General features: G+C 36.0%; 1 protein-coding gene across 2 annotated transcripts; it reads right to left on the bottom strand.

Moving 5' to 3' along the window:
* Positions 1–13,168: 13,168 nt before the first annotated feature.
* LOC311079820 (uncharacterized protein) lies at positions 13,169–21,159 on the bottom strand. Of its 2 annotated transcripts, none has more exons than XM_084109547.1 (8): positions 21,045–21,159; positions 19,694–19,943; positions 19,225–19,363; positions 18,737–18,879; positions 18,431–18,483; positions 17,563–17,687; positions 16,817–17,131; positions 13,169–14,993 (listed from the first exon to the last, which is right to left on the bottom strand). In XM_084109547.1, the coding sequence occupies exons 2-8, from the start codon at positions 19,906–19,908 to the stop codon at positions 14,634–14,636; spliced, it is 1,350 nt and encodes a 449-aa protein (XP_083965673.1). In that variant the 5' UTR covers positions 19,909–19,943; positions 21,045–21,159; the 3' UTR covers positions 13,169–14,633. The 2 variants fall into 2 exon arrangements, with proteins under 2 accessions (XP_083965673.1, XP_083965674.1); XM_084109548.1 differs by lacking the exon at positions 21,045–21,159 and adding an exon at positions 20,034–20,156.
* Between the last annotated feature and the right edge of the window lie 4,267 nt (positions 21,160–25,426).

Genomic DNA, 25,426 nt, shown 5'->3' on the forward strand with positions numbered 1-25,426 from the left:
CCATATTTGGTTCTACTAAAAGCACATTCCTTCACACATGCTCATGAAGAAAGCTACATTCTCTGAGTATAGGGAATAGTTTTGTGTCTAGGGACAGAAGGACAAGAGGCATGGAAAAACTACTGATGAAATAACTTGAAGAATATGTTTCATGTCACGTTTAACTTTCTCTGGTATGAGCTTTATCATCAAGGCCAAACATGGAATTTGGCACAGACTGAATGTGAAAAGAAAGCCTGCAGAGAAGGATGTCTATAAAACCAGAAAAACACACAATCAGGTACTCCTTGTGAAGTACTTACCAACTATTTTACTGGAATACAACATCTGTCTCCTTAGCAACTAACTGTAAAGGGAGCGAGAGCTTGAAAGGACCAGACAATGAAGTGTCAAAATAAAAATTCATAGGCCATAAAGACTGAAAACATTATGTCATGCTTTAGCTCACAGATGTTTTAACATGTCCTTGTTTTCATGACTTGTATGCAAGCACTAAACAGTAAAATACATTGTCAAATGTATTGTAATATCTCCTCTTTTACTCAGAGTCATTTATACACTTACACGTAGGTGTCTTATGAATTTACACTTCATTCCCACATAATGGCCTATATAAAAATTCTGCTAAGTAGTATATCGTGGAATAGCCTATTTTATTAGTAAAGAATATTGATGACTTACAGTAACATTTTACTTATAACTCCCTCCTAATAATGATGTCATGTGTCATGTTGTCATGTCAACTAACCCTCTCCTCTAGTAAATTTGAGAATGGAAAATTTAACTCGCAGCGCTCAAAAGGAAAGCCAACTCCATTTCCCAAAGGAATGAGTTTGCTAAGTTTCATTGTAACCACAGGCATCCATCCAAGGAACGTTTGGGAAAGGAACAAACCAAAACCACAATTTTGGAAGATTAAGTGCTTTTATGCAATATTCAAAAACTCCATCTTCCAGCCCCGAGAAAACAAAACTAAGAGTATAAATGATGTTGTTAATTAAACATACAAACAATATTCACTCACATAATAATACCTTATTTTAATACGCAGAACATAATATAAATTTTATGTTGTTGTTTTTGGTTACTTTATTAGCATACAAGTTTGTGTGAAAAGCAAAGGTGGGCTTCATATTGATGTATCAAATTTTGGTTATTTTGGCAGTGTGGGCAGGTGCAAATCCTGCTGGGAAATGAAGTCAGCATCTCCATAAAGCTTGTCTGCTGAAGGAAGCATGAAGTGCTCTGGAAATGTCCTGGTAGACGTCACGGCTTTGTTGAGTGGACAGCACAGTGGACCATTATATATTAAATCCAGAGTCAACGCAGCCGTCTACCAGGACATTTTCAGAGCACTTCATTCTTCCTTCATTTTCCAGCAGGATTTGCACCTGCCCACACTGCCAAAATAACCAAAACCTGGTTCAATGACCATGGTATTACTGTATAATTACTGTGTGATTTCATGTAATATTCTAATTTTTGGAAATCCTGTTTTTGTGGGTTTTATGAGCTGGAAGCCCAAATTATGTACAAATAAACAACTAAATACTTGAAATCGTTTAAGTTGTGGGCCCTGAATCTATAATCTATGGAAGTTTAACGTTTTGAATGGAATTATGGAAATAAATAAACTTTTCCATGATATTCAAATGTTTTGGAAAGGGTCTGTATATATATATATATATATATATATATATATATATACAGACCCTTTATATATATATACTGTGGTGGATTTTTAATAAATAAGATAGTAAACTAATTTTTTTAATCTAACCTGTGTTAAACTTCTAACCTTAATTCAACATGTTAAACTTTTAACCTAACTTCCTCTTCTAGGTCTAACAAAATAACAAACTAAATTTTACTTCTTCTTTTAGGTCAGGTCTTACTTTTGTTTTTAGCCTGCATTATGTCATGATATATATTGAGTAATCAACTGACTGATAACCCTTTACAATGTTTTTTGATGATGTTGCTTATGCCAGTAACAGAGGGTAAAGAAGGGAGGGGCTTGCTTTACCAATTGAACCAATCATATTGATAGAAGTTGACATGTTAGTCACGCTGATTTTATTTTGATGTGTCTGTCTTTGTCCTATAAAACAATAGTCTTCCTGATACTGTTCGTTGCTCAGACTCGCTCTCCCAGTTTAAAACTAGATTAAAGACGGCATTCATATAATACTTTTAATCTTACAGTTAAATTCGACCTCTAGTTCATAAACGCCAGAGGAGAACTGGCCCCCGACTGAGCCTGGGTTCTCCCAAGGTTTTTTTTTTTCTCCATTAGGTCACCTGATGGAGTTTTTCGGTTCCTTGCCACTGTTGCCTTTGGCTTGCTCAGTTGGGGATATTTGGGATATTTAATTTCATGAATCAATCAACAATACTATTGATCAGCATTACCAAACGTGGACATTTTCCACTAGAAACAAGCATGGATGTATTATTTTAATTTAATACTGTGAAGCTGCTTTGATACAATCTGTATTGTGAAAAGCGCTATATAAATAGACTTGACTTGACTATATATATATATATATATATATATATATATATATATATATATTATACACTCACAGTATATTCCTTCAACATCCAAGAATAGGAGCAATAGTCTTAATGTGACATTAAAAAATTACTATAAATATAATATGCAAACCCACATTAATCAACTATAACCCAGCAATATACAGTAATTTGTTGTGTGGGCTGTTCTCACTTGACCTTCTCATTTGACCCTACTGTTAAATTGTAGCATTGTTTTATTCTGTTGTCAGGGAGTTCAAACAAACAGTCTGAAAATATTGAAATATTTTGTTTGTGGTCATTATGACTAATAACTGATAAACAATAGATGAAGAGTGGGTGAAAGACACCAGATGTGGTTGAGGAGAACCAAGTGGAAACTTTAAACATGTGGGAGCATCTTGCTGTGAAGAGAGGAGGATATAAGAGATCTTGAAAGAAAAACTGATGCCATCTGTCCACATGCAATCATGAAAATCACTATGTCATGAAAGAAACATGAAATCACTATATCAGAGCCGTTGAGTATCCTTCATCAGAAACAAGCCAAAATATGAACTTCATGAATAAATTGAAAATTCAATACAAATAATAAACTTGCGTCTACTATAACCCAAGATTCAGATGGTGTATTTATATCTGTATTGCACGACTGAAAAATCATATAAATATTGATCAGAAACTCACTTAACTTTTATACAGTGTCAATGGAAAATAACAGCCATGCTGATTAAGTATCATGATTTACGTTGATTTAAAGAAACTTTTCTAGACTAAAAAGTGCTGATGTGATAAACAGGAAATTACAAAAGGGAAATGTTGTTTCCAGATGTTCATATCATCATGACCTATTCATTCTGGACATTACCTTGTGTATCTTTACTTGCAGATATCTTGTTTCTCTATTTTCTAGCATAAATAGGCCTCTGGCAGGTCATCCAGTAGCCAAGAAGCTTATCTTTTATTTTTCCCTAGATATTATATAATATTATCATAACCGTAGCCAGATGGGTTTAAACATGGAGAAGGATATGTGATTATTTGGAGTTCTCCATTTTGATCATAAAGAGATGAGTCAGTGGAAAAGGCTGAGCGGATGACACAGAATGCTGTGTAAGTGGGACATGGGGTATTCCCTGACCCCTGAGCACTTGTGTGCATGGTTCATCAAACCAGAAAGTGATGATTTGCAACCTCAACTGATGATGAGTTTATATATTCTGCAAAGAAAATGAAAGTTAATTCAGCAAGAAAATGTTCAGGGGAAGAATGTTTCATTTACTAGCAAGTAAAGGTCACTGTATAAGCTTAAGTGTGAAGTTTACATAAACAGTAATAGTTCATTGTGCTTCATTAACATTAACTACTATAGTTCATATGCTGAATTCATGTTTCTCAATCAAATCTTAAAGATTCATTTTTGTTATACTGCATGTGTAATTATACCGATACACAAATATTGATGTTGTATAGTAATATGGAGCAAAAGTATTGCAATTAATAGAAAATAACTCCTAATACGTTAGATTCTTTCATTTTTTTAATGCAGAGCAATGCACTGCTGTTACAAACAAGACTCCTGCTTATTTACTCTGCCATCACTGAACTAATTAAAACAAGTTGTTTTAACTGTTTAATTTGATATATATGATTCACAGCAAGATTTATTTCTGAACAATGACTGTATTTGAACCACAAAGCTCTGGCTAAATAGATAAGGCACAGGATATGACCAATGAGGAGAGAGCGTAGCATTAGACAAAAACATGTCCTGTGTTTCAGCCTTGAGCTCCAAGAGTCACAACAAATTTATACATCCAGGTCTACCAATACAGTTTAATCTTAGAGAGTGAGGAAAGAGCTTCAGGGGCAAACAGGAAAGATGAACCATCAAATAGGACATGCCTTGAACACTTTTAACATTTACATGAAATTGCATGTTTCTCATGATGGGTGTTGTTGATAGGAAGGGTGGAATTTTTTGAAGACCAGACAATGACATTGAGTATTTTGCAATAGATACGCTTGATGTTTCACTCAATGCCCCAAAGATGTTTAAAAAGGATGAGGAAGAAATCTTAACTTAGATCTTAATCTGAATTTAGACTGCGTTTAGTTTTGAAAGAGCCGATTTGATTTAATTTGACATTTAACTACTGTAAAACTCGGTTGCTAACAAGAGGCATTTTGTTCAAGGTTACATAACTGGAGGCATAACATGGCAAAACAATTACATCTGGCAAACTCAAAGACATCAAAAGATAAACATCTGACTCCCACTGCCAAGAGGGTGTACACAAAAGAAAATAATTAGTCTACAGATTTGTGAAATGATTCAGAGGCTGAGAGGCTTGAAAGTCTTGAGGGCCACAGCTTGTGTTAACATGTTTTGTGGCTGTGGTGCCTAGGAGTAGAAGCTGTGGTTGCAGTCAGAGTACAAACTGTGGTTAGAATCTTCTCCTCATCTGCACGCACATCCACAGCCACTTTAAATGGTACTTAAAAAAATGGCAACTTTCCATTCTGGATTTTTGACTTCAAATCTTTACATTTTGAAAAGTATTTCCCATATCTGTGACTCTAAAACAAACAAGTCCAACTTTATATTTTGTGAATGTTACTTCTGAAGTACACTGTCCAAAAAGGGTCAGGAAATAATACTTTTACCCAGCAAGGATGCATTTTGATCAGGAAAGGGGCAAGTAAAGACTTTTACACTGTTCTAAAAATGTCAAAAAATTATATTTCAAATAAATGCTGTTCATCAAATAATCCTGAAAATAATGTATCAGGTTTCAACATTGATAAAAGTCAGAAATGTTACTTGAGCACCAAATCAGCCTATTAGAATCATGTGATCACGTGACACTGAAGAATGGAGTACTGATGCTGAAAATTCAGCTTTACCATGGTAATAAAGTATATTACAATAGAAGAAAAGGCTATTTTATATTGTAATATTTCACAATAGTACTGTTTTTACTGTGTTTTTGATCAAATAAATGCAGCCTTGTTGAGCATAAGACTTCTTTCAAAAACATTTTAAAATCCTACCGACCCCAAACTTTTGAATGGTCCTGAAATCTCATTTCACGCACACAATGATCTAAACAAACAAAAATGTGCACAGATCCAGACACTTACATAACTTAAACCTGTCTTTACCTGAAAAACAACCTTGCAGAGACACATATCTACAACACACCTCCCTGGTGTCAAAGCAAATATAGCCTATAAGACAGACATTGTGCCATAGACATTTCATGAACATAGATATCTATGGCATTAACAAAACAGAAAGCATGCAGCATGTGTGTGCATGTGTATGAGCATCTATGACTCAGTGACAGCAGTGAGTACAGGAGAGGCTGAATCACACGTGTATGCAGTATATGTGCTGCTGTTTGTATTGCTCTTATCTCTTCATCTCTTACCTTAATACAGTGTGTTTCCCCACAGTCACTGTCTGAGATGGTTCAGGACATGTTCATCAGTCTGGAGAAGAAAATAACATTAAGGAGTAAAAATATCCCACCGTACACTCATGCTGAATTTTGACGTGCTATTTAACTTGGAGTGTGGCTCAAATTTAATCATCGGTATAAGGATTTATGGGTACAAAAATGTGAGTTTAACACTAAACTTTTTCCTGTGGTAAAGCGTTTCTCACTTTTCTTTTAAAATGAATACTTGCCTTTATATGGAGTCTTTTTCTCACAGAAAACTGTGAAAGATAACAATGCAAGTTTACATTATTAAGCTATATATTTCAAAAGTTTGGGGTTTATTTATTAATACACTGTAAAAAATTATATGATCAATAAGTTATGACAACACATGCTTTTACATTGTTTTTACTCATCAAAATAAGTTAAGCAATTTTCAACTTATGTTATACAAGATTCAGCAAAGTCAGTTTAATGTAATTTAAGTTGAAATGACTTAAAAATCATTTGATTGCGAAAAAAAGTGTCTGCCTTAAATTTTTAAGTACAGTATACTTTTATGAAGCAGGGATGCAATTAAATTGATTGAAATTGATGGTGAAGACTAACATTGTTACAAAAAAATTCTAATGTTCTTTCTGTTCATCAAAGAATCCTGTAAAAAAAGTATCAGGATATCCACAAAAATATTCCACAGCATACTGTTTTCAACATTGATAACAATAAGAAATATTTTTTTAAATGTTGCACCAAATCATCATATTAGAATGACTTCTGAAGGATCATGTGTCACTGAAGACTGGAGTAATTATGCTGAAAATTGACCTTTGCCATCACAGGAAAAAATTACAATTTAAAATATATTTGTCACGAAGATGATATGATACAATAACCACAGAAACAGACAGAAGGTGTAACAGTGCGTGTGTGAAACAAAGGTAAACACACACAACATGCAAACATCGACTGACCACTGAGGGTGCACAGGGAGGAACTTAAAGGGGTGGTATAATGCCCTTTTCACAAGATGTAAAATAAGTTTCTGATGTCCCCAGAGTGTGTATGTGAAGTTTTAGCTCAAAATACCACACAGATATTTTTATATAGCATGTTAAAATTGTCACTTTTTGAGGGTGAGCAAAAACGCACCGTTTTTGTGTCTGTCCCTTTAAAAGCAAATGAGCTGCTGCTCCCGTCACAAAGGGCGGAGCTTCAAGAGCTCACGTGTGTTAGCAGCTCCGATTACTCACACAGACACACACTGAAAATTTCAAGAACTTTTAGCCTTTTATGTTCAAACCGGAGTCAGACAATGATGGAGAGACTCAAGAAGTGACAACATGTAGAATGCAACAGGACATTTCTGAATGGTTAGTTGATGAATTTATATTGCTGATGTGGAGTTAACTATGTTCTAGTCATTGATTAGCATGTTCTGTCATGATAATCTATAAATCACGTTCCCGGGGGCGGGGTTTATGTAAATTCTAGGGTTGGTGATGTCACTAACCCGGAAGGAATGTCGTGTAGTCCCTACCAGCCATTTGTTGTAGTCCTTAAAAAACTATTTCTTTAAAAGCAAATATCTCCCTTTGCTTTGAAAGCGTTGTAACTTTGCAGATGTTGTTTATGCTCAAACAGCAACATTACACACTAACTAAAGTTAGAAAAGTAAAATCATAATCAACCACCCCTTTAAATACATGATGGTGATGAACTGAGTGATGAGCAGCTGTGATGATGATTAGTGTCCATAGAAACAAATGAGTGGGAGGAACGAAGACAAAGAACACCTGTGACTGATGAATACAAACTAAAAAGTCCATGAAAGTGAAACTAATAACAAATGGCTCCAGATATCCCTGACAATATTACAATAGAAAACATTTATGCATTATTGATGCTTTTGTCTAAAGGGACTTATATTCAATACTTACATGGAATTCCCTGAAAATCTAACCCACGACCTTGACATTGCACTCTACTGTTTAGGCTACAGGAACATTTAGCCATAACGCATTAACATTCAGCAAAGCACATATTTGTACTTCTATGCTGAGAGTACAAGACCCTATTCAATCAGTTGAAATGCCAACTCATATTTTCCCAGTGCTCAAGGAGGTGAGTCTGTAAAACCACAATGATTCACATGGTCTTGATGTGTTTGCAAGACAGAGTGGAAAAAGAGGGGTCCTAGAAACACCTAGAAGACATGCTGTTCTACAAAAGCTAAACTGAGAGAAGTAAAACATTGAGTTGCTTTGCCAACACCCACACAAGCAAACACTGACACAAGGTCAATACTAAGTACACAGAACATCACAATCAACTATTTTTGCTCTATTAATCAGAAGCATGTGTAAACATTTGTCCAAAAACAAATCTAAACGAAGTCAATCTAAGCAAGCTCTGTTTTGGGAATCCTAAACTTGCTGTGGAGTAAGGTCTATTCTCACAGTCACCCTGCTCTCTCATTTCTATAAACAAGGAATGACTTCACCACTGTTCATTCCTTAATCAAAATCAGTTAATCTACTGAAATACCTTTGTGACAGCCTTGAATTACATAATAATAGTACTATAGAACAGATTGAACTAAAGCATGATACTTTTAATGCCATTAAATCTGAACTGTAATGATTTAGAAACCAGAGATCATTAATTTGTCATCTCCCTCTGTCTAAATACCCTGCTGCATCAGGTGTGTTTGTCTCTTTCTCTATTTTCATACGCAAATCGTAATGACGTCTGAGTCTGATTTCAAAAGTCCAGTTTATATTTGACTCATTATGAAAACTTCGCCCCTTTCCTTTATTCGTTTTTTCTTACTGACATTTGTATTGCATCATACTGATAAAATTGCTGCCTATGCATTCTAGATGAAATTGCATTGCCTATAATATTAATCTCCGTAATTGTGAAACTGAATTCTGTGAATTCTGAATTCTGTGGAGACAGCAGGCTCCACCAAGTCAGTTGGAAACAACCCACACACATTTGTTCTTCTGTATTTGAATCACTGTTCTTAATATGTCCAAGATCATTTGGCTCTGGTCACCTTCCACTGTCTCCACATTCCAGCTCACAGAAAGAAAAAAAACAATAATTCAGCTTTCAACCATTACCGCCCACGTTTTGGTGAAACTAAATAAATTGTCCATAATACAAAAACTTTTTATCTGTATTGTAATGTGAAATATCTGCTTCTTGGAAAGTACTAGTCACATCCTATTATACTGTGTGACTGTGTGTGTGTGTGTGTGTGTGTGTGTGTGTGTGTGTGTGTGTGTGTGTGTGTTCATGTTTTTCTATCCCGATGGGGACTTCAACCTGAATGCACACAGACTCATGGGGACTCGTGTCACAGTGGGGACCTAAATAGAGGTCCCCATGGGTAAACAAGCTTATAAATCATACAGAATGAGTTTTTTTGGAAATGTAAAAATGCAGAAAGTTTTCTGTGATGGGTAGGTTTAGGGTAGGGTTAGTGTAAGGAGATAGAATATACAGTTTGTACAGTATAAAAACCATTAAGTCTATGGAGAGTCCCCACAAAGATAGTGAACCAGACATGTGTGTGTGTGTGTAGGCCTATATAAATTGAAGATTTTCACATTAAAGCACTGTAAAGCTGTTTTTAAAAAAAATCTTATTTACTACTAATTTTATCATGCATTACAAATAAAGTGATTTTTGTGCATAACAAATAAATAATTGAATAAATATATTATAGCTAAAAATAGTCAAGTGGGAATGTAAAATATATCCCAGAATGATGCATAGATATTTAAGTCATGACTCTACACTGCACCTCTGGGAAATTGTGGTACATAGGATATTACATCACTTGGAAAACCATGGCTTTAAGTGAGACAAAAAAAACAGCAGAGCGGAATAGTACCGAACAGAAGAGCAAAAACATCTGGAAGCAATCTACACATGAGGATTAAGCCTAAAGGAATTATCTTTCAAAAAGAGAAATTAAATCTGAGAGTTGTTTTAAAACTAAACTGTTTTTAAAGAATTAATATCAAGACAACATATGAGTTACCCTAAACCCTAGTCCCTATAGTCCCCCTAGACATTTGGGTGGATCATTAATTACTGGGCATGTGAATCTTATAGGGGCTTTTGTGATTATTAAACCCCTGCTGAAAAAAAACCCAGCTAAAAAAAAGGTGGCTGGTATTTACATTTAATCATTTAGCAGACTCTTTTATTCAAATAAATAACAATAGGGCAATCAAACAATCAAACCAACAATAGGGCAACAATAAGTGCTGTGACTAGTCCCAGATAGTACTAATCTAGTACTAATCTACTAATGTAGCAAGTTTTAAAAAAAAATAAATAAGTAAATAAATAGACACAGAATAGTAAGTGTAAGTATTATCGGGTCAAGTGTTGATGAAAAATATGTGATTGTGAATACATGTAGGGTATATATAAATGCGTGTACAGGCTAATCGTGTTTCTGTATGCTATGCAAGTGCATAAGCTAACTAATACAGACATTAATGGTCAATATAACGTAGTTCAAACAGCATTTATCATAACATAATTTTGTAGGAACTGTAATCAGGTGCTAAAGAGAGTAGCCTACCTATTAAAAGTAATTTGGGTTGCTTGGGGTCTTAGGGGGTTCCTGATATGTCACCACAGCCGGTCCTACACTTCTGGGGGCCCTAAATCATCAATAATTCTCTAAATGTACCAACTTTAGAGTAATGGACATTGTTTTTAAAGTACTTGACAGGACAGTTTGCATGACGGAACAGGAATGTGTTTATTTTTTATAAATTTCTAACCAAACACGGTTGAATATTGAACCTGGTGATGTGGACTGGATTATTGTTATATATATATATATATATATATATATATATATATATATATATATATATATATAATTTCCAGTTTTATATAAATATCACAGTCGTGGCCTATCATGTTATATAGCCTATATAGAGAGAGAGAGAGAGAGAGAGAGAGAGAGAGAAAGACTATATAACATGTTAGGCCACGACTGTGATATTTATATAAAATTAAAACAATTTAATAAGAACAAAGGTTTGTCGCACACTTACAATTGACAGTTAAATGAATGACTTAAGGTTTACTGTTGATTAGCTACTAAACGTAACGTAGCCTAAAGATGTAGGCTAACGTTATGTGATTACTTTTTTCTTTAAACCTGTGAAAATAGATCCCGCGCCCCTGGCCAAATTAGAAGAAATGAGCAGGCATTATTTTAGCAGTAACAAGTTATCGATCACCTGTGCTGCCAAAGTAAATTGGATCTGGAAAGCAGAATGTCCTAATTCAACTACAAATTCACACACTATTCATTAACACAGCGATAAGATGGCCAAACCTCTTCTCAACCACAATGCCGTATCGTCTGACTCTGACTAAAAGTTGACCCAACGGCGAAAAGTGAAGGGGGAACACAACAAGAGGGCGAGGAGTGAGAGGATGCGCTTCAGCGTTACAAACAGCCTTCATATTTTAAATACATAATGTAAAGATAACGTTCAATGAATAGGAAAGCCTATTTTCAGACGTGCTTTTGTAATCTACCACATCAGAAAAAAAGGGTCTAGCGAGTTGCGACGCACCTGGTTTAGGCTGGTTTAAGTGGGTTTTTTTTTTTTTTTTTTTGTCTGCAGGTAACGTTAAGACTATGTTGTGGGATTGACACGTTTGGGGAGCTGTAGTCTAGTGCTTTAAACAATGTAACCTTACCTTTTAGTTTTGGGCCACGTTACATTGTCAGATCTGTTTGGGTGAATCCTGACACTTTCTTTTGTGATGAATCACAAAATTCAAGACGCCAGTGAATAAGCTGTTACAATGAGACCACGACTTTTTAAAATTCCCTAGTGGTTGGTAACGTTAAAGCGACTGAATGAATAATTCGTGGTCGGTCTTTACCTCCAATGTAGATCCTATTGTTGGGATGGCGACATCAGTGAAAGTTACTTACATGGAAAGAACCACAGTGACTCAGAATTTTGCTTGAATTGTGTGTCTGCATTGTTCCAGATATGATGTGTACACGCGTGCTGTTGGTTAATCGTGATTTCAACAGCTGTTTAAAATTTCCAGTGCGTCAGATCTATTGATATGTTCACAAAATGTTATAGTTGCTGTTTAAAACCTCAATGGTCATGTAGGTTGTACTGCCATCGCGTGGCTGGAGCATTATTTATTATTATATTGCAATTGCACTAGCATTAGCATCGTGAGTAAACAACCGGAGTAACGTTAATGCAGTTCTGTCTTTCACTAAAGTTGTTCCATGATCGAACGTCTGGATAATGTATTGCTTTAGAATTGCCATAATTATTTAGCTAAATATATTTAAAGCTCGTAAATCACTTAAAATGTCTATGCTGTTAGCTTTATCTGTCAGCGTATATCAAAATCACGGAAATACTCGGACAGTTCTGCATTATTTGCGGGATTCCAAAATCCAAATGTTTTTGAGTATAGAAATGAGTAGTGCTGTTATTTATTAATGACTAACTGCGGCATTCTTGAAATGAAAATTTCATCGCGTCGGCACAGGGCGCCGTGGCTTAGTTGGTTAAAGCGCCTGTCTAGTAAACAGGAGATCCTGGGTTCGAATCCCAGCGGTGCCTTTTCGTGTCTTTGTGTGATAATTTTATAGAATAGAATTAGACATTGGTCACTGTGCTTGTGATTATACTTTTGGAACAAGTACTGTCTATCTGACATTATGAAAATATGTTATTCTGAAAATACAGTTGAATGGGTGGTGATATTACTTTTCAATTCATGACTAGCCTACTTTAACCTATAATGAAAACCATTTATTCTAAGACGAGATAATTACAACACAAGCCCCACAAACAACGTCAAATCTGCAATGTTTTCTTTTTAACTAGATATCCTTACAGGGCTGTACGTTAACTTCTTTTGCACAGAACACTAGTGCTACAGAGGTTGAAAGTTTTGTAGCACAGGTCACACAATTGTAGCAAAAGTATAAAACGTCTGTTACATCTCTGAAAATAACCACAAGTAGTGCAGTTTATCACTTAACCATGCATGTGACTGACAAAGGACATTAATGTTCCATAAAGGGCAGTAGGGCACACACAATACAAACCTTAACAAGAAATGTTTTCAGACACAAAATGACTGCAGGAACATAACACCTCTTGTTTAGCAATTTTGTTTATATAGCCCAGTTTCACTAATCACAATCCAAACAACATGCATCAAATCTTTCCAAGTATCCCCTGGAACCAGCTTAAAAAGATTGTTCACCCAAAATGAAAATTCTGTCATTTACTTATAGTCCAGTCATTTTAAGCCAAAATGGGGGACTTAAAATTTAAGTCCATGTTAACAAACAATTTAAAAAAACTTGTAATACATTTTTTGTTTGTCTTGATGTAAGTAATCAACTCAGTAATTTTCATGGTGATATCTAAAGGTTAAAATGTTTACCCTATTCACGTAAGAAAAAGAATGAATAGGCGAATGAATAGGCTATATTTGGGTCTTTTTCGAAACTTTCCCCCTAATGGGATTCTTCGGGACTTTTTTTCCTTATTCAGGACATACTGAGGATACAAAATCAGTTGAGTTTGCTTCTGTTGCAATTTGTTCAACCTTTTTTCATAAAATGACTGGACTATTATGTCATTACAAATCTGTATTTTCTCCCGTGGAACACAAAGGAAGTTTTATTTTTAAAAATATATTTTGAATAATATTGGTAACCAAAGAGTTAAGATGACTATTAACTTCCATTGTATGGACAAAAAAACAAAACAGATATTTCACAAAATATCTCCTTTTATGTTTCCACAAAATATAGTGTAGTGTTAATTCTTAATACGATACAGTATCTCACCCCGAGGGCGGCTCTATAGTCTTTCAACACTATCACTGTCTCTGCGGTGGTCTTAAGATCGTAGAATCTTTAGTACTTCTATTCCTCAGCTGCGCAGCAAATATCTTAAAAAGTTTTATTCACGGCCGGGAGATCACTGGCCACAACAACCAAGTGAGTCTCCTGGATAGAAAGATACATGCACATTTAAATCATTCAGTTGAGTAAAAATCTTCTTCACTGTGATTTGTTCTGGTGATTGGTTTGTAATGATCTAAGCTAATCATATGACTGTTAGTTCTACTGTGTTAAGCACCTTTTGGTTAAGTATATGGCCTTTGCATCCTTAGTCTGCATTTCTCTGTACATTTAATGAAGAAAATACCCATTACATAAAATATTTCTATCACAAAAGTCATACGATACATGTTTGGAATGATTTTATTTTATTTTTTATTTTTTGGGTGCATCTATAAGCATTCCTTGGGGTTGGGGATCTCTGGTCTTGATTACATGCTTTAGATGATGACACGAATTATTTTAACATGCTATATGTGCATATCGTTTAAGTTCACTTATGGTTTATTATTTTAAAAGCAGCTTATTACAAACAAGATATTTTGGCTCATAAAAATAAAAGTATGGTTAGATATTTTATTAAATAATTGATAAACATTAGTCAAAAATATTGAATAATTTGTTAATATCCTAATTTTACTTGCTACTCTGGCATATGCCTATTAGCAGTTTAGCACCTGAATGATGGTATATTTTTCGTTCACAGCTTACATTTGTTTTTTAACAGCCAGAGGCTTCTGCAGCTGCTGGCCATGCAAATCGTGCACCTTCCAGTCCATGTTTTCGAGGACAGTGTAGTTGTAGGTCTTGTAATTGAGCATGTCTCGGGCACGGAACACCTTGTTGGATTCGTACAGGTTGCTCCAATAGCTTGGGAGGGGTTGGAATCCCCCCAGGCGGGCGAGCTCGTCATTATAGGCCCACTGCTCAGAATCCAGTTTAAGGATATGGCGGGTGGCAATCCCACGGGCACGACGGGCGGCAATGTCCAACTCAATATCTTTCTCCATATCCTCACGTGAAGGCAGGGGGAAAGATCCATCCAACACTGACAGGACAAACTGAGACTGAGGGAAAAAGTGAGGAAACAAGAAAGAGGATGTATTTTGAAATTTGGTAACACTTTACAATAAGGTCTCATTAGTTACCAATAGTTATTGCTTTAACTACAATTAACTAAAAATGAGCAATACATTTGTTACTGTATTTATTAATCTTTGGTAATGTAGTTAATAAAAATACAACTGTTCATTGTTAGTTCACATTAGCTCAGGTCCATTAAATAATATTAACAGATACAACTTTTTATTTTAATAATGTATTAGTAAATGTTGAAATGAACATTACCTGAGACTAATAAATGTTTTAGAAGTATTTTTCATTGTTAGTTCATCTTAAGTAATGTAGATAACCCTTGGGGTCAAGCAAAACACTTACTGATATAGGTATTCTACTGCAAAGTGATGATATCACTGATCACTTTCTAATAAGGTGTGTACTTCATACTGCTGACATTTGCCATACGGCTTTTAAACCAGGTAGAACTATTACCCTAACCACAACTAGATCCAAATGAATTGGCAAATTACAGACCCATTTCAAATATTTCATTTATGTCTAAAATACTAGAAAAAGTTGTGTCTGCTCGATTGTACTCTTTATTTTAAAAAAAAATAATTAAAATTCTATAGAAAATTCAGTTAGCATTCAGGCCTCATCACAGCACAGAAACTGCGCTTGTTAAAATTACAAATGACTTCCTTCTAGCTTCTGACCAAGGCTGCATCTCAATACTACTGTTTTACTTAGTGCTTCATTCGAAACTGTAGATCACGACCTACTCTTAGATAGATTACAAAATTACACTGGTATTCAGGGGCAGGCATTAATGTGGTTTATAGTACCTGTTTATAGGATCTGATGGTTACCATTTTGTTTATTTAAACAGGAAATTATCCAAGTTAATGTCAGTAAATTATGGAGTGCCGCAAGGATCTGTTTTAGGCCCTCTGCTATTTTCAGTATACATGTTGTCCCTTGGTATTAGTATCTACTGTTATGCTGATGATGCTCGAGTTATATTTCATCACGACCGATGAAATCTCTAAACTATCCAAGTTGACAGAGTGTGTAAAAGATAAAATATTGAATGACCAGTAATTTTATTCAGATAAGACTGAGGTATTACTTGTTACTGTGCATAGAATCTCTTAAAATACAATTTGCATCTGGAAGGCTGTACTGTTACTTCATCCCTTTATACTGTGTCTACATCCTCTACATTGCTTTGCTTCAGAAGGCCTTTATTAATCCCCTGGAGCCGTATTGATTTATTTTATGATGGATGAAAGTGCTTTTTTGGGCTTCAAACTAAAGTTTTAACATTCACTGCCATTATAAAGCTTGGAAGAGCCAGGATATTTGTATAACTCTGATTGTGTTTGGCTGAAAGAAGAAAGGCTTATAGAATGGCTTGAGGGTGAGTAAATTATGGGATAATTTTCATTTTTGGGTAAACTAACCCTTTAAGGTCAAAAAACGCATTTGGCTCCTAAACTCTGGAATAGCCTTCCTGATAATGTCCGGGACTCAGACTCACCCTCCCAGTTTAAAATCTAGATTAAAGACACATCTCTTTAGCCAAAAATTCTCATAACCATGTGCTCCAGTTATATCAGATCAAAAGCATATGACTATTACAAAGATTTCCGATGACCCAACACCTGTGGAAATGACGCCAACTCTTAATCAACATGCACCACTGCCAAAATTTCTATATATTTTAATCATTACAATCATAATTGCTTTAATGAGCTCATTGTTTCTGGCTAAACAGAAATACCTCTGTCACACATATTCCCTCAAACAAAAAGTATCCTTCGCAACTAACCTGAATATGGAAATGTGGGAAGGGGCATATAGCTCTGCAGATGCCCACTATAAAGAGTGATGGGTAGGCCGGAGGTATTAGGAACTTATAGAGAGGCCAGACGAGGTGCTCCTGCACTTTTACACCCACTTTCTCGTCCAGGAATGGGAAGGTGAAGTTGTAGCCTGTACAAAACAGGAACACCTCTGGCTTGGCCCTCTCCCCGTCCTTGAACTCTAGAGACCCATCATCCAGTACAGAGGTTACTGGAGGAGCCTGCTGGACTCCTGGAGGAAGGGGGCAGGTCAAAGGCCGCTGTCCATGACTCAGGATCACCTGGAGGTAAATAATGCGTAAATAAAGGTAAACATGCTAAGAATTTACAGATAAAATACTTTGGATGTTTGCATTAAACACACAATCATCTATAAAAGCACAAGAACAAGTTGTGTTCCGAAAACAACAAACTAGTTTTTAGGAGGCACATGACAAATGAAAACGTGTCCTAAAACCAGATTAAAATATCAAACATGTTTGATATCCTCCGACTGGATCTGTGCCCATCATACACTACACTTTTCTATGAAATCTGTAAATTCCGACTGCTCAAAAAATGTGCTGACTGGCTCTGATTTTCAGCAAATAATGTTGACTTGTCGAGACTGCAAATCGGGGCAAAATCTGTGCAAAATTCATGTAGTATTTTCCAGACTTAAGTCAAACATGCATCATTACAAATAGCTAAACAATTTAACACTGTGAAGGACCTTAGCATTAACACTGGAGAGCTCCATGGCAATATCAAGTCCAGAGAGACCCGCTCCGAGCAGCACCACTGACTTTCCCGCCAAAGGTTCGGCACTACGGTAATCATGACTGTGCATCAGCGTCCCTAAAAAAGAAACATAAGGAAAAATACAAAAACATTTTTTTGAAAAGTTGTATTAACTAAACTAAATAGTTAATTCCCGCGCCCAACTTGCACACATTGCTAATTAAAAACTATTTGAGCAATTATGCAATTTTGAGTAGTGGGTTTATACATTTTCTAGTTTATATTGTACTTTCATCCTACACATCTACAAATGATCTGGGTGTGCAAGGCACAGTATTTTTATTACAAAGTTTTTAAGCAATTACAACAATTACTAAAACTGCAACCCTAAAGTAAGCATGCATTATGTGTAGGCTACAAAAAAAAAAAATAATAATAAATTGATATACATAGCATTTCTATTATTTAATATGATACAATAAATCCTTGACTGCTCATTGCACATTGTAAAATGGATAACAAATACTCCAGTTTTAACATCATTAGAAACAAAATGGTTTAACCTCCAATTTCTAATGCAATTAATGCACTGATAAATGTTAAATAATATAATGATTAACCAAAACTGGGTCTATCTCTAACCAAAGCAACGGTTATATCTAAAGCATTTCTCAGTAGAGTTTATCCCCTATGCTGATAAACTGATAACATGTTGCAACAGCTAAGGGCTCTTTAGGCATTTGCAAGTCCAAGCACATTTTCAAAGGTGTTTTGTTGCTAGGCACACATTTGGTTTGCAAGAGCATTGCATTCACTTCGCAAAAGTAAAAACGTATTATGTAGTGTAAGGAATGGAAAACCTTTGAATTTTTCCAGTCCAGGTATTGCAGGAATGTAGGAGTCATAGAAATGTCTGAAATAGACACACATAATTTAATTTGTAAGACTCAATTTGTAATCAGTTTCTCACCCGATTACATAACCACATCTTACATGGGAAAATTGTCACAGTATATAAGTAAAAGTGCAATACAGTTTCATTGCATCATTAGTTACTGTTTAATCCAATGTACCCAATGGCCTTATTGATCTAGGCATACAATTGAACTATGTTGCACATAGGAAGGTTTTGCAGCCATGGATCACTCATTTGGCTGTGCACTTACCCATTACACACCATAACAGCATCAAATCGCTCTGTAGTGGATTTGCTGTGGTCTAGGCCATCATTGGAGGTGACATTCCAAGCCAACTCATTCCACCCACCCTTCACATCTACTGGGGTCACTGAGGCCACTGAGGTGCCAAACTTGGCGGAAGAGAGGAATACACCAATCAGTACTTTTTTTTTTTTTAGATCAAGACTGATGGTTATCAAGCAAATGAATGAATCACCAACATTAAGTCCTTTGTAAAGGTGGCTGTTAAATCTCTAGTAGTTTTCCACAGTTCTATAGACTGATCATAAATGTACAGTAAAGATAAGGTATGTGGTTTCTGACAGAACTGACTGGTCATAAACAGTGAAATTAATGATTATCTGTCAAACTATGCAAGGAGCAAGAATTGACCTGACATGTTCAACATGAACAAAGAGGTGATCGTATTTGAAAATGTAAGAAATGGGCTAAATGTATTTTTTCACATAATGTACCTTTATGTGGTCCCACAGGCGAAAATGATCACAGTACTGCTCAAGGTACTTCCGTACCTCTGTGTGATGAACAAAAGAGGGGAGATGCTTTGCGAAAGGAAAGTCAGGGAACGACATCACCTCTTTGGGAATATTGGTTCTATCATGTGAGGAGAATACATGGCAACACATTATAAAACTAAAATACAGCTTTGTACACTTAAAATATATCACAGGCTAGTGATCCTTCAAGAAGAGCTTAAAAGTAAATACATAAATCACAGAATAAAATAAAATAAAAATGGTGGATTTACATTACATTTCAATAATACAAAATCATTATCATGACATAGTAAGATTGTTTACAAAACTGATTGACTGATTTGAATTTACTATGGGTCTTCAATCCATACACTGCAATGTGATAAATATATTTTATTTCAGTTACAAAGCACTATAAAAGAATAACCACTGGCACTGATAAATTCACCTGAGGTCCCTGTACATGCTGCTGTGAATCGGTAAGCCATTGTCGTAACACCCCACTCTTTCCTCATAGACCCACGTTCCTCCAATGTTCTTGGTGATCTCGTATACCACAGGTGGCGCGAAAGTGTCCGGGCGTGAGAGGAGATGGCGGGCCGCGCAGAGTCCCGCACCACCGGCCCCGATAACAGCGACGCGCAGCTTCCCAAAGCCTGCCATCGTTATGCAAAATGTGGGTATGAACTAGATGACACCTGACAAAATAGACGCAGATGCCTTAGTGAAACCAGTCTAGATGGAAAACCTGTCCGTCCAGTTCACAATGATTTAGATGACCTGCTTACTGGTAATCTACAGCTGTCCTCGGGTGATCAGTACTGGGGTCTGTCAGTCTGTCAAAGCGAATGTGAAATGCTCGTCTAATTATAGGCTATCGAAGACGTGTTGGAATCTGTCCAGCTACCCCGTCAATCAAATTAACCCTTCGTAATGTCACATTTTCATTACAAATTGACTTAAAACCTTAAAAACTTAGATATTAATTAAATATATCTGTATGTGTGTCTGTATTTTAAATGTAGCTACGTCATAGTTTTAATTAAAATTTAGGGAGAAAATAAGTTACGTGGACAAAGTGAACACTTATTTCCACATGTAGGCCTACATGCATGATCATAAACAGCAAAGAGATCTATCTAAACTTTAGATCGATTTCTTTGCTGTTTATGATCATGCATGTAAAGGCATTCTGATGTAATTTTCATTTATCATTAATTGTTCAAAAGTTTAAATATTAATTGCAGTGTGCTTGATAAGTTTGTAACTTGCCCCGTCTGCAATAGTTATTTTCAGTTTTCCACCAGTCCATATAGTTACTATCATGTGTCGTTTCCTGTTGGATTCAGCGTTTTCTTTTTAAAATACCACATACTTCACACACTTTTCTGACACGTGACAGCAATTTTCACTTCCTCAAAACAATAAACATTCCGCTGCGAGCAGGGTTCGAACCTGCGCGGGGAGACCCCATTGGATTTCAAGTCCAACGCCTTAACCACTCGGCCATCGCAGCGCCGGAACTTAACTCCATAACTTCCTCCTTTGTTGTTGGAGGTATAACCGTATTTTTATATTGTAACTACCTAAAGAAATTAATTAAAATTACTTTATTAAAATGGCAAAGGCCCCGCGCAAAGTAAAATGTAACACAACCTAACTTAAACTAGCCTTTACTAACCAAATTGCAAGCCGATGTTTTTTTTGTTTTTTTTTTTGTTTTTGTCTATTTTCACATCGTTCATAAAAAAAATAATCGTTTGTATTTGGAGTTAATTAATTTACGCAATAAATCGTACCGTGAATAGATCCCTAGGGCCAGGGGACACACGCAGCTTCATCGGACCTCCAGCAAACAGTTACAGGCTATTGAGGGCTGGCCTACTTTCCCGTTTTATCAAACAGACATCACATGATAGTTTTGGTTGCCAGATGCCCTCCCCCATTCAATTTTTTGGGTGCAATTAATCAATCAATAAGCGTGATTGTTTCAATGCAACAAACTTCTCATTGTAATAAACAACTGTCTGATTTAATTAAACAGTTTCTATAAACGATAAAAATTTCTCAGACAGGCAAGTCTAAAAATTACGAGCGCACGTCATGGAAACTTGGTGAGTCCAGGGCTTCACTGACCCGAAAGAGATCTGTCTTACTGATACTGACTGATGAGGTCGAAACTTAGGAGACTTTTGGCTTTTATCCACCTTTTTACTGCGTCGACTAGTAAAAAACCCACTTAGCATCTTAATTTCTTCTTGAGAAGAGTGGATTTACCCTTATTAGGCTATCCTATTTAATTTAATTAAGCTTTAATGTGTCTTTTATGACCATGCAACTTTAAAACACAGACAGTTGTCTTGCAGCTTTTACAAAATGACAAATTGTGCAGGAACGTGTTAAGGTCATTTCTTATAGCTTTTAGTCGGTAACACTTTACAATATGGACCCATTAGTTAATGCGTGAAATAATATTAGGCTATTTAAGAATGAGTTACAATACATTGTTACAGTTTTTGTGAAAGAAAGTTGGGCTAGTGTGATTGCGGAAAGTGTTTTTGCTTTTGCAAGAAGTAAAGGCTACTATGTATAATTATTGCAAGTAGATAGCCTATAGTTTTTTGTTTTTGTTTTCTCTCTGGGTTTTCTACACAGAATTAGTAGCCTACTGCAGTGTGGAACATTAAAGGGGTCCACTTTAAAATGAAAATTCTGTCATCATATCACCCTCATGTTGTTTCAAACCTGTATGAATTTCTTTCTTCTGCTAAACAGAAAGGAAGATATTTAGAAGAATATCAGTAACCAGACAGTTTCTGGTCTCATTGACTTCCATAGTAGGAAAAAAATATATACTATGGAAGTCAATGAGACCAGAAACTGTCTGGTTACTGATATTCTTCTAAATATCTTCCTTTCTGTTCAGCAGAAGAAAGAAATTCATAAAGGATTGAAACAACGTGAGGGTGAGTATATGATGACAGAATTTTCATTTTAAAGTGGAGTATCCCTTTAAAAAGTTACATGCATGGATGTTTCCGCCAACGTCCAGTAGGTGGAGGTATTCCACAGAAATAATGTCATAATCTGCACATAAGAAATTAAGTTACATTTAAGGCTACTTCCAGTTTACTATAATCAATTTACTCTGTATGGAATCTTCTGAAGCTAAGCAGGATTGAGCCTGGTTAGTACCTGGATGAGAGAGCTCCTGGGAAAAACCAGGTTGCTGCTGGAAGAGGTGTTAGTGAGGCCAGTAGGGGGTGCTCACCCTGTGGTCTGTGTGGGTCCTAACGCCCCAGTGTAGTGACGGGGACACTATACTGTCAAAGAGCACCGTCCTTCACTGGCGCCGTTGTACTGTGGCTGCCGTCGCATCATCCAAGTGGATGCAACACACTGGTGGTGGTTGAGGAGAGATCCCCTGATATGATTGTAAAGCGCTTTGGGTGTACAGTAGTACATATGAAAGCACTATATAAATGCCTCATTCTATTCTATTCTATTCTTTGAGCTGATGACCTTGAATCAACACCTAAAACGCCTGAACGATATTAATAACATTTCTGTTCCTTTCCATGATGGTAAGTGTTTCCATATGAAAGAAACAATCTCATGCTTTTTACAAGATAACTATTATGCTCGCTGTAAAGATTTTCTCAGAAAGATAACACCAGGACTATTAGACATATCAGTGCCCATAATGTTGGGAACAGAGAAAAGCCCCATAGCAATTACACACCAAGACTCATTCTCTATACAATTTATCAATCAAGAACAAAACTGATGATACAGCAACGATACAGCATAAGAGTGCGTCAGAATTTGACCAGGATGAGCCAATAATAACCAATATGCCACATAAGATCCATGACTTAAGTGTTCAAGAAAGTAAAAAGGCTAAACCGCACCCAGTATCATACAATGTGGCTTAGCCAAGCAGACCTCTTTGTACAAAGATCAATGCACTCTTCCCACATTTCACAAGTACATTGTTTAGTTGTGTTGCTGGCAACCATATATGTCATAACCACATGTAATGCCAATATAACATTTACAACCTTTTACACATGGCAACCCATAGAATCTAAAAAATCAGACGTAGTTTTTGAAATTAAGACACAGGACAACAGCCATCAACAAACCACCAATTTCCATAACACTCATTCAAATTTATGAAAACCAACATCAGTAGTATTTTAAAACAGCAATTCAACACCGACAGAAAAGCACATCAAAGACTGATTAGAAGTCAGTCAGCACCACTTAGTTTTTGTTTTTTTTAAAGCCATTGTATAAAGCATCCTGAAACCATTCAACGGTGTACAAAAAAAACACAGAGATCTCCCAGTAGTCTTGTGGAATCTGTGCATCCATCACACCATCACATGGGATGAAAAGATTACTGAGATCAACCAGAACATCCAGATTAAAGGACAGCTTCTTTTGTCACCGCGCTGTATACGTTTACATAACACACTGTCAAATAAAAAACACAGATTTATCATTCTTTACCTCCCATGACCTCCTCAAATATACTGTATCACATTTTGTATACGGTTTTATATACTGTACTGTTTATGGTTTATTACTGTGCCTTGTTCAGTAATATATTGTATAGTCTTTCCACAAGATAACAGGTATGCCATGTATAGCAATAAATTATTTTTATTCCCTGTGTAATTCAGTATGAAAAAGCAATTCAATCATATTTTAATGTTTTTTTTAGCATATTGTCGGGTTGAAATATCTTCATTGTTATTCTTGAATACAAACACATTCTATATTCTTCATTTCTAGTTTCAGATAAAATTAGCACACAATCCTGTCATTATTTTCTTAAGGAACATGGTTTCAAACATCAAATTAAGTACATCTTCATTGCCACAGGTGATGTGCATATTGGTCTACAGTATTAAGAAAGTAATAAAGTGCATTATAAATACAGAATTTTATGCAGATATGCTGACCTAAAGGCAGAGCCGGACAGTAACGGAGTACATTTACTTGAGTACAGTACTTAAGTACAATTTTGAGGGATCTGTACTTTACTAGAGTATCATTTTTGGGGAGTACTCATGACTTTACTCAAGTACATTTGAGAGGCAAATATTGTACTCTTTACTCCACTACATTTCTATCCATAACCGTGAGTACCCATTACTTCTTCTAAAAAATAAAAATAAAAAAAGGAAAAAAGAAACATCTCGGAAACCCTCAATTTGTTGTTTCCTTCTCAAATGTGATTGGATTGTGCAGGCGCCACTGATTGGGACAGCCTATCAGCAATCACCTTCAGCTTTCCGCCAAAGTCAACTCCATGGTCAGATTTAGATAAGAGACGAAACCATGGACTAAACAATGGATGAAGACGCAGCAGGGAGCTGCGATATTCCCGGGAGCGATATTGTTTTTCCCCAGGATGGTAGGGGAAGACTGATGAATATTCATTAGGGAAGTCATCCCTGATTGGTCTTAACCCCAGTGACGGGTAGGTTTAGGGGCGGGGTTAGGGAGGTCATAAGACCCCCAGTGACGGGTGGGGTTAGGGGTAGGTCATCAGACCAATCAGGGATGACTTCCCTAATGAATATTCATGAATCTTCCCCTACCATCCTGGGGGGAAAAAAATCACATCCCGGGAATGTGCCAACCCGTGCCCCCACCTCGCCAGACTTTAAATTTTCTGAACAAGTTAATGATAGTTTTCGCTTCAAGTGTTTGCTGTGTTTACCAATGTAAACACTGTGGCAGTAGTAATGCAATATTTAGAAAATGTACTCTTGTACTCTTGATACTCAAGTACTTTTAAAAACAAGTACTGTAGTACTTTTACTTGAGTAAAATTTAGCAAGAGGTATCTGTACTTTTACTCAAGTAATGTAGCTGTGTACTCTCTCCGCCTCTGCCTAAAGGTGTGTCTTAACAATATATGGCAGAAGGACCAATGAACTCAAAGCTGCAAACGTAACTGCTGATAAATCTGGGATTATATGATTGCATGGATCTCACATTTTCATAAATCACAGATTTGAGCTTTAAACAACTACTTTCTCACCTGAAAAACTCTTAAAATTACATTTCGTGACACAGTAACAGTAGTATTATATAAACTGTATATTAAAAAATGGCGCTTCTTATGTTGTCATTCCCCTTGTAGCACGCGCAAGTGACGATTCTC

The sequence above is a fragment of the Abramis brama genome (genome assembly GCF_963993115.1).
Source record: "Abramis brama genome assembly, chromosome: 3".
In the NCBI taxonomy this organism is placed as follows: domain Eukaryota; kingdom Metazoa; phylum Chordata; class Actinopteri; order Cypriniformes; family Leuciscidae; genus Abramis; species Abramis brama.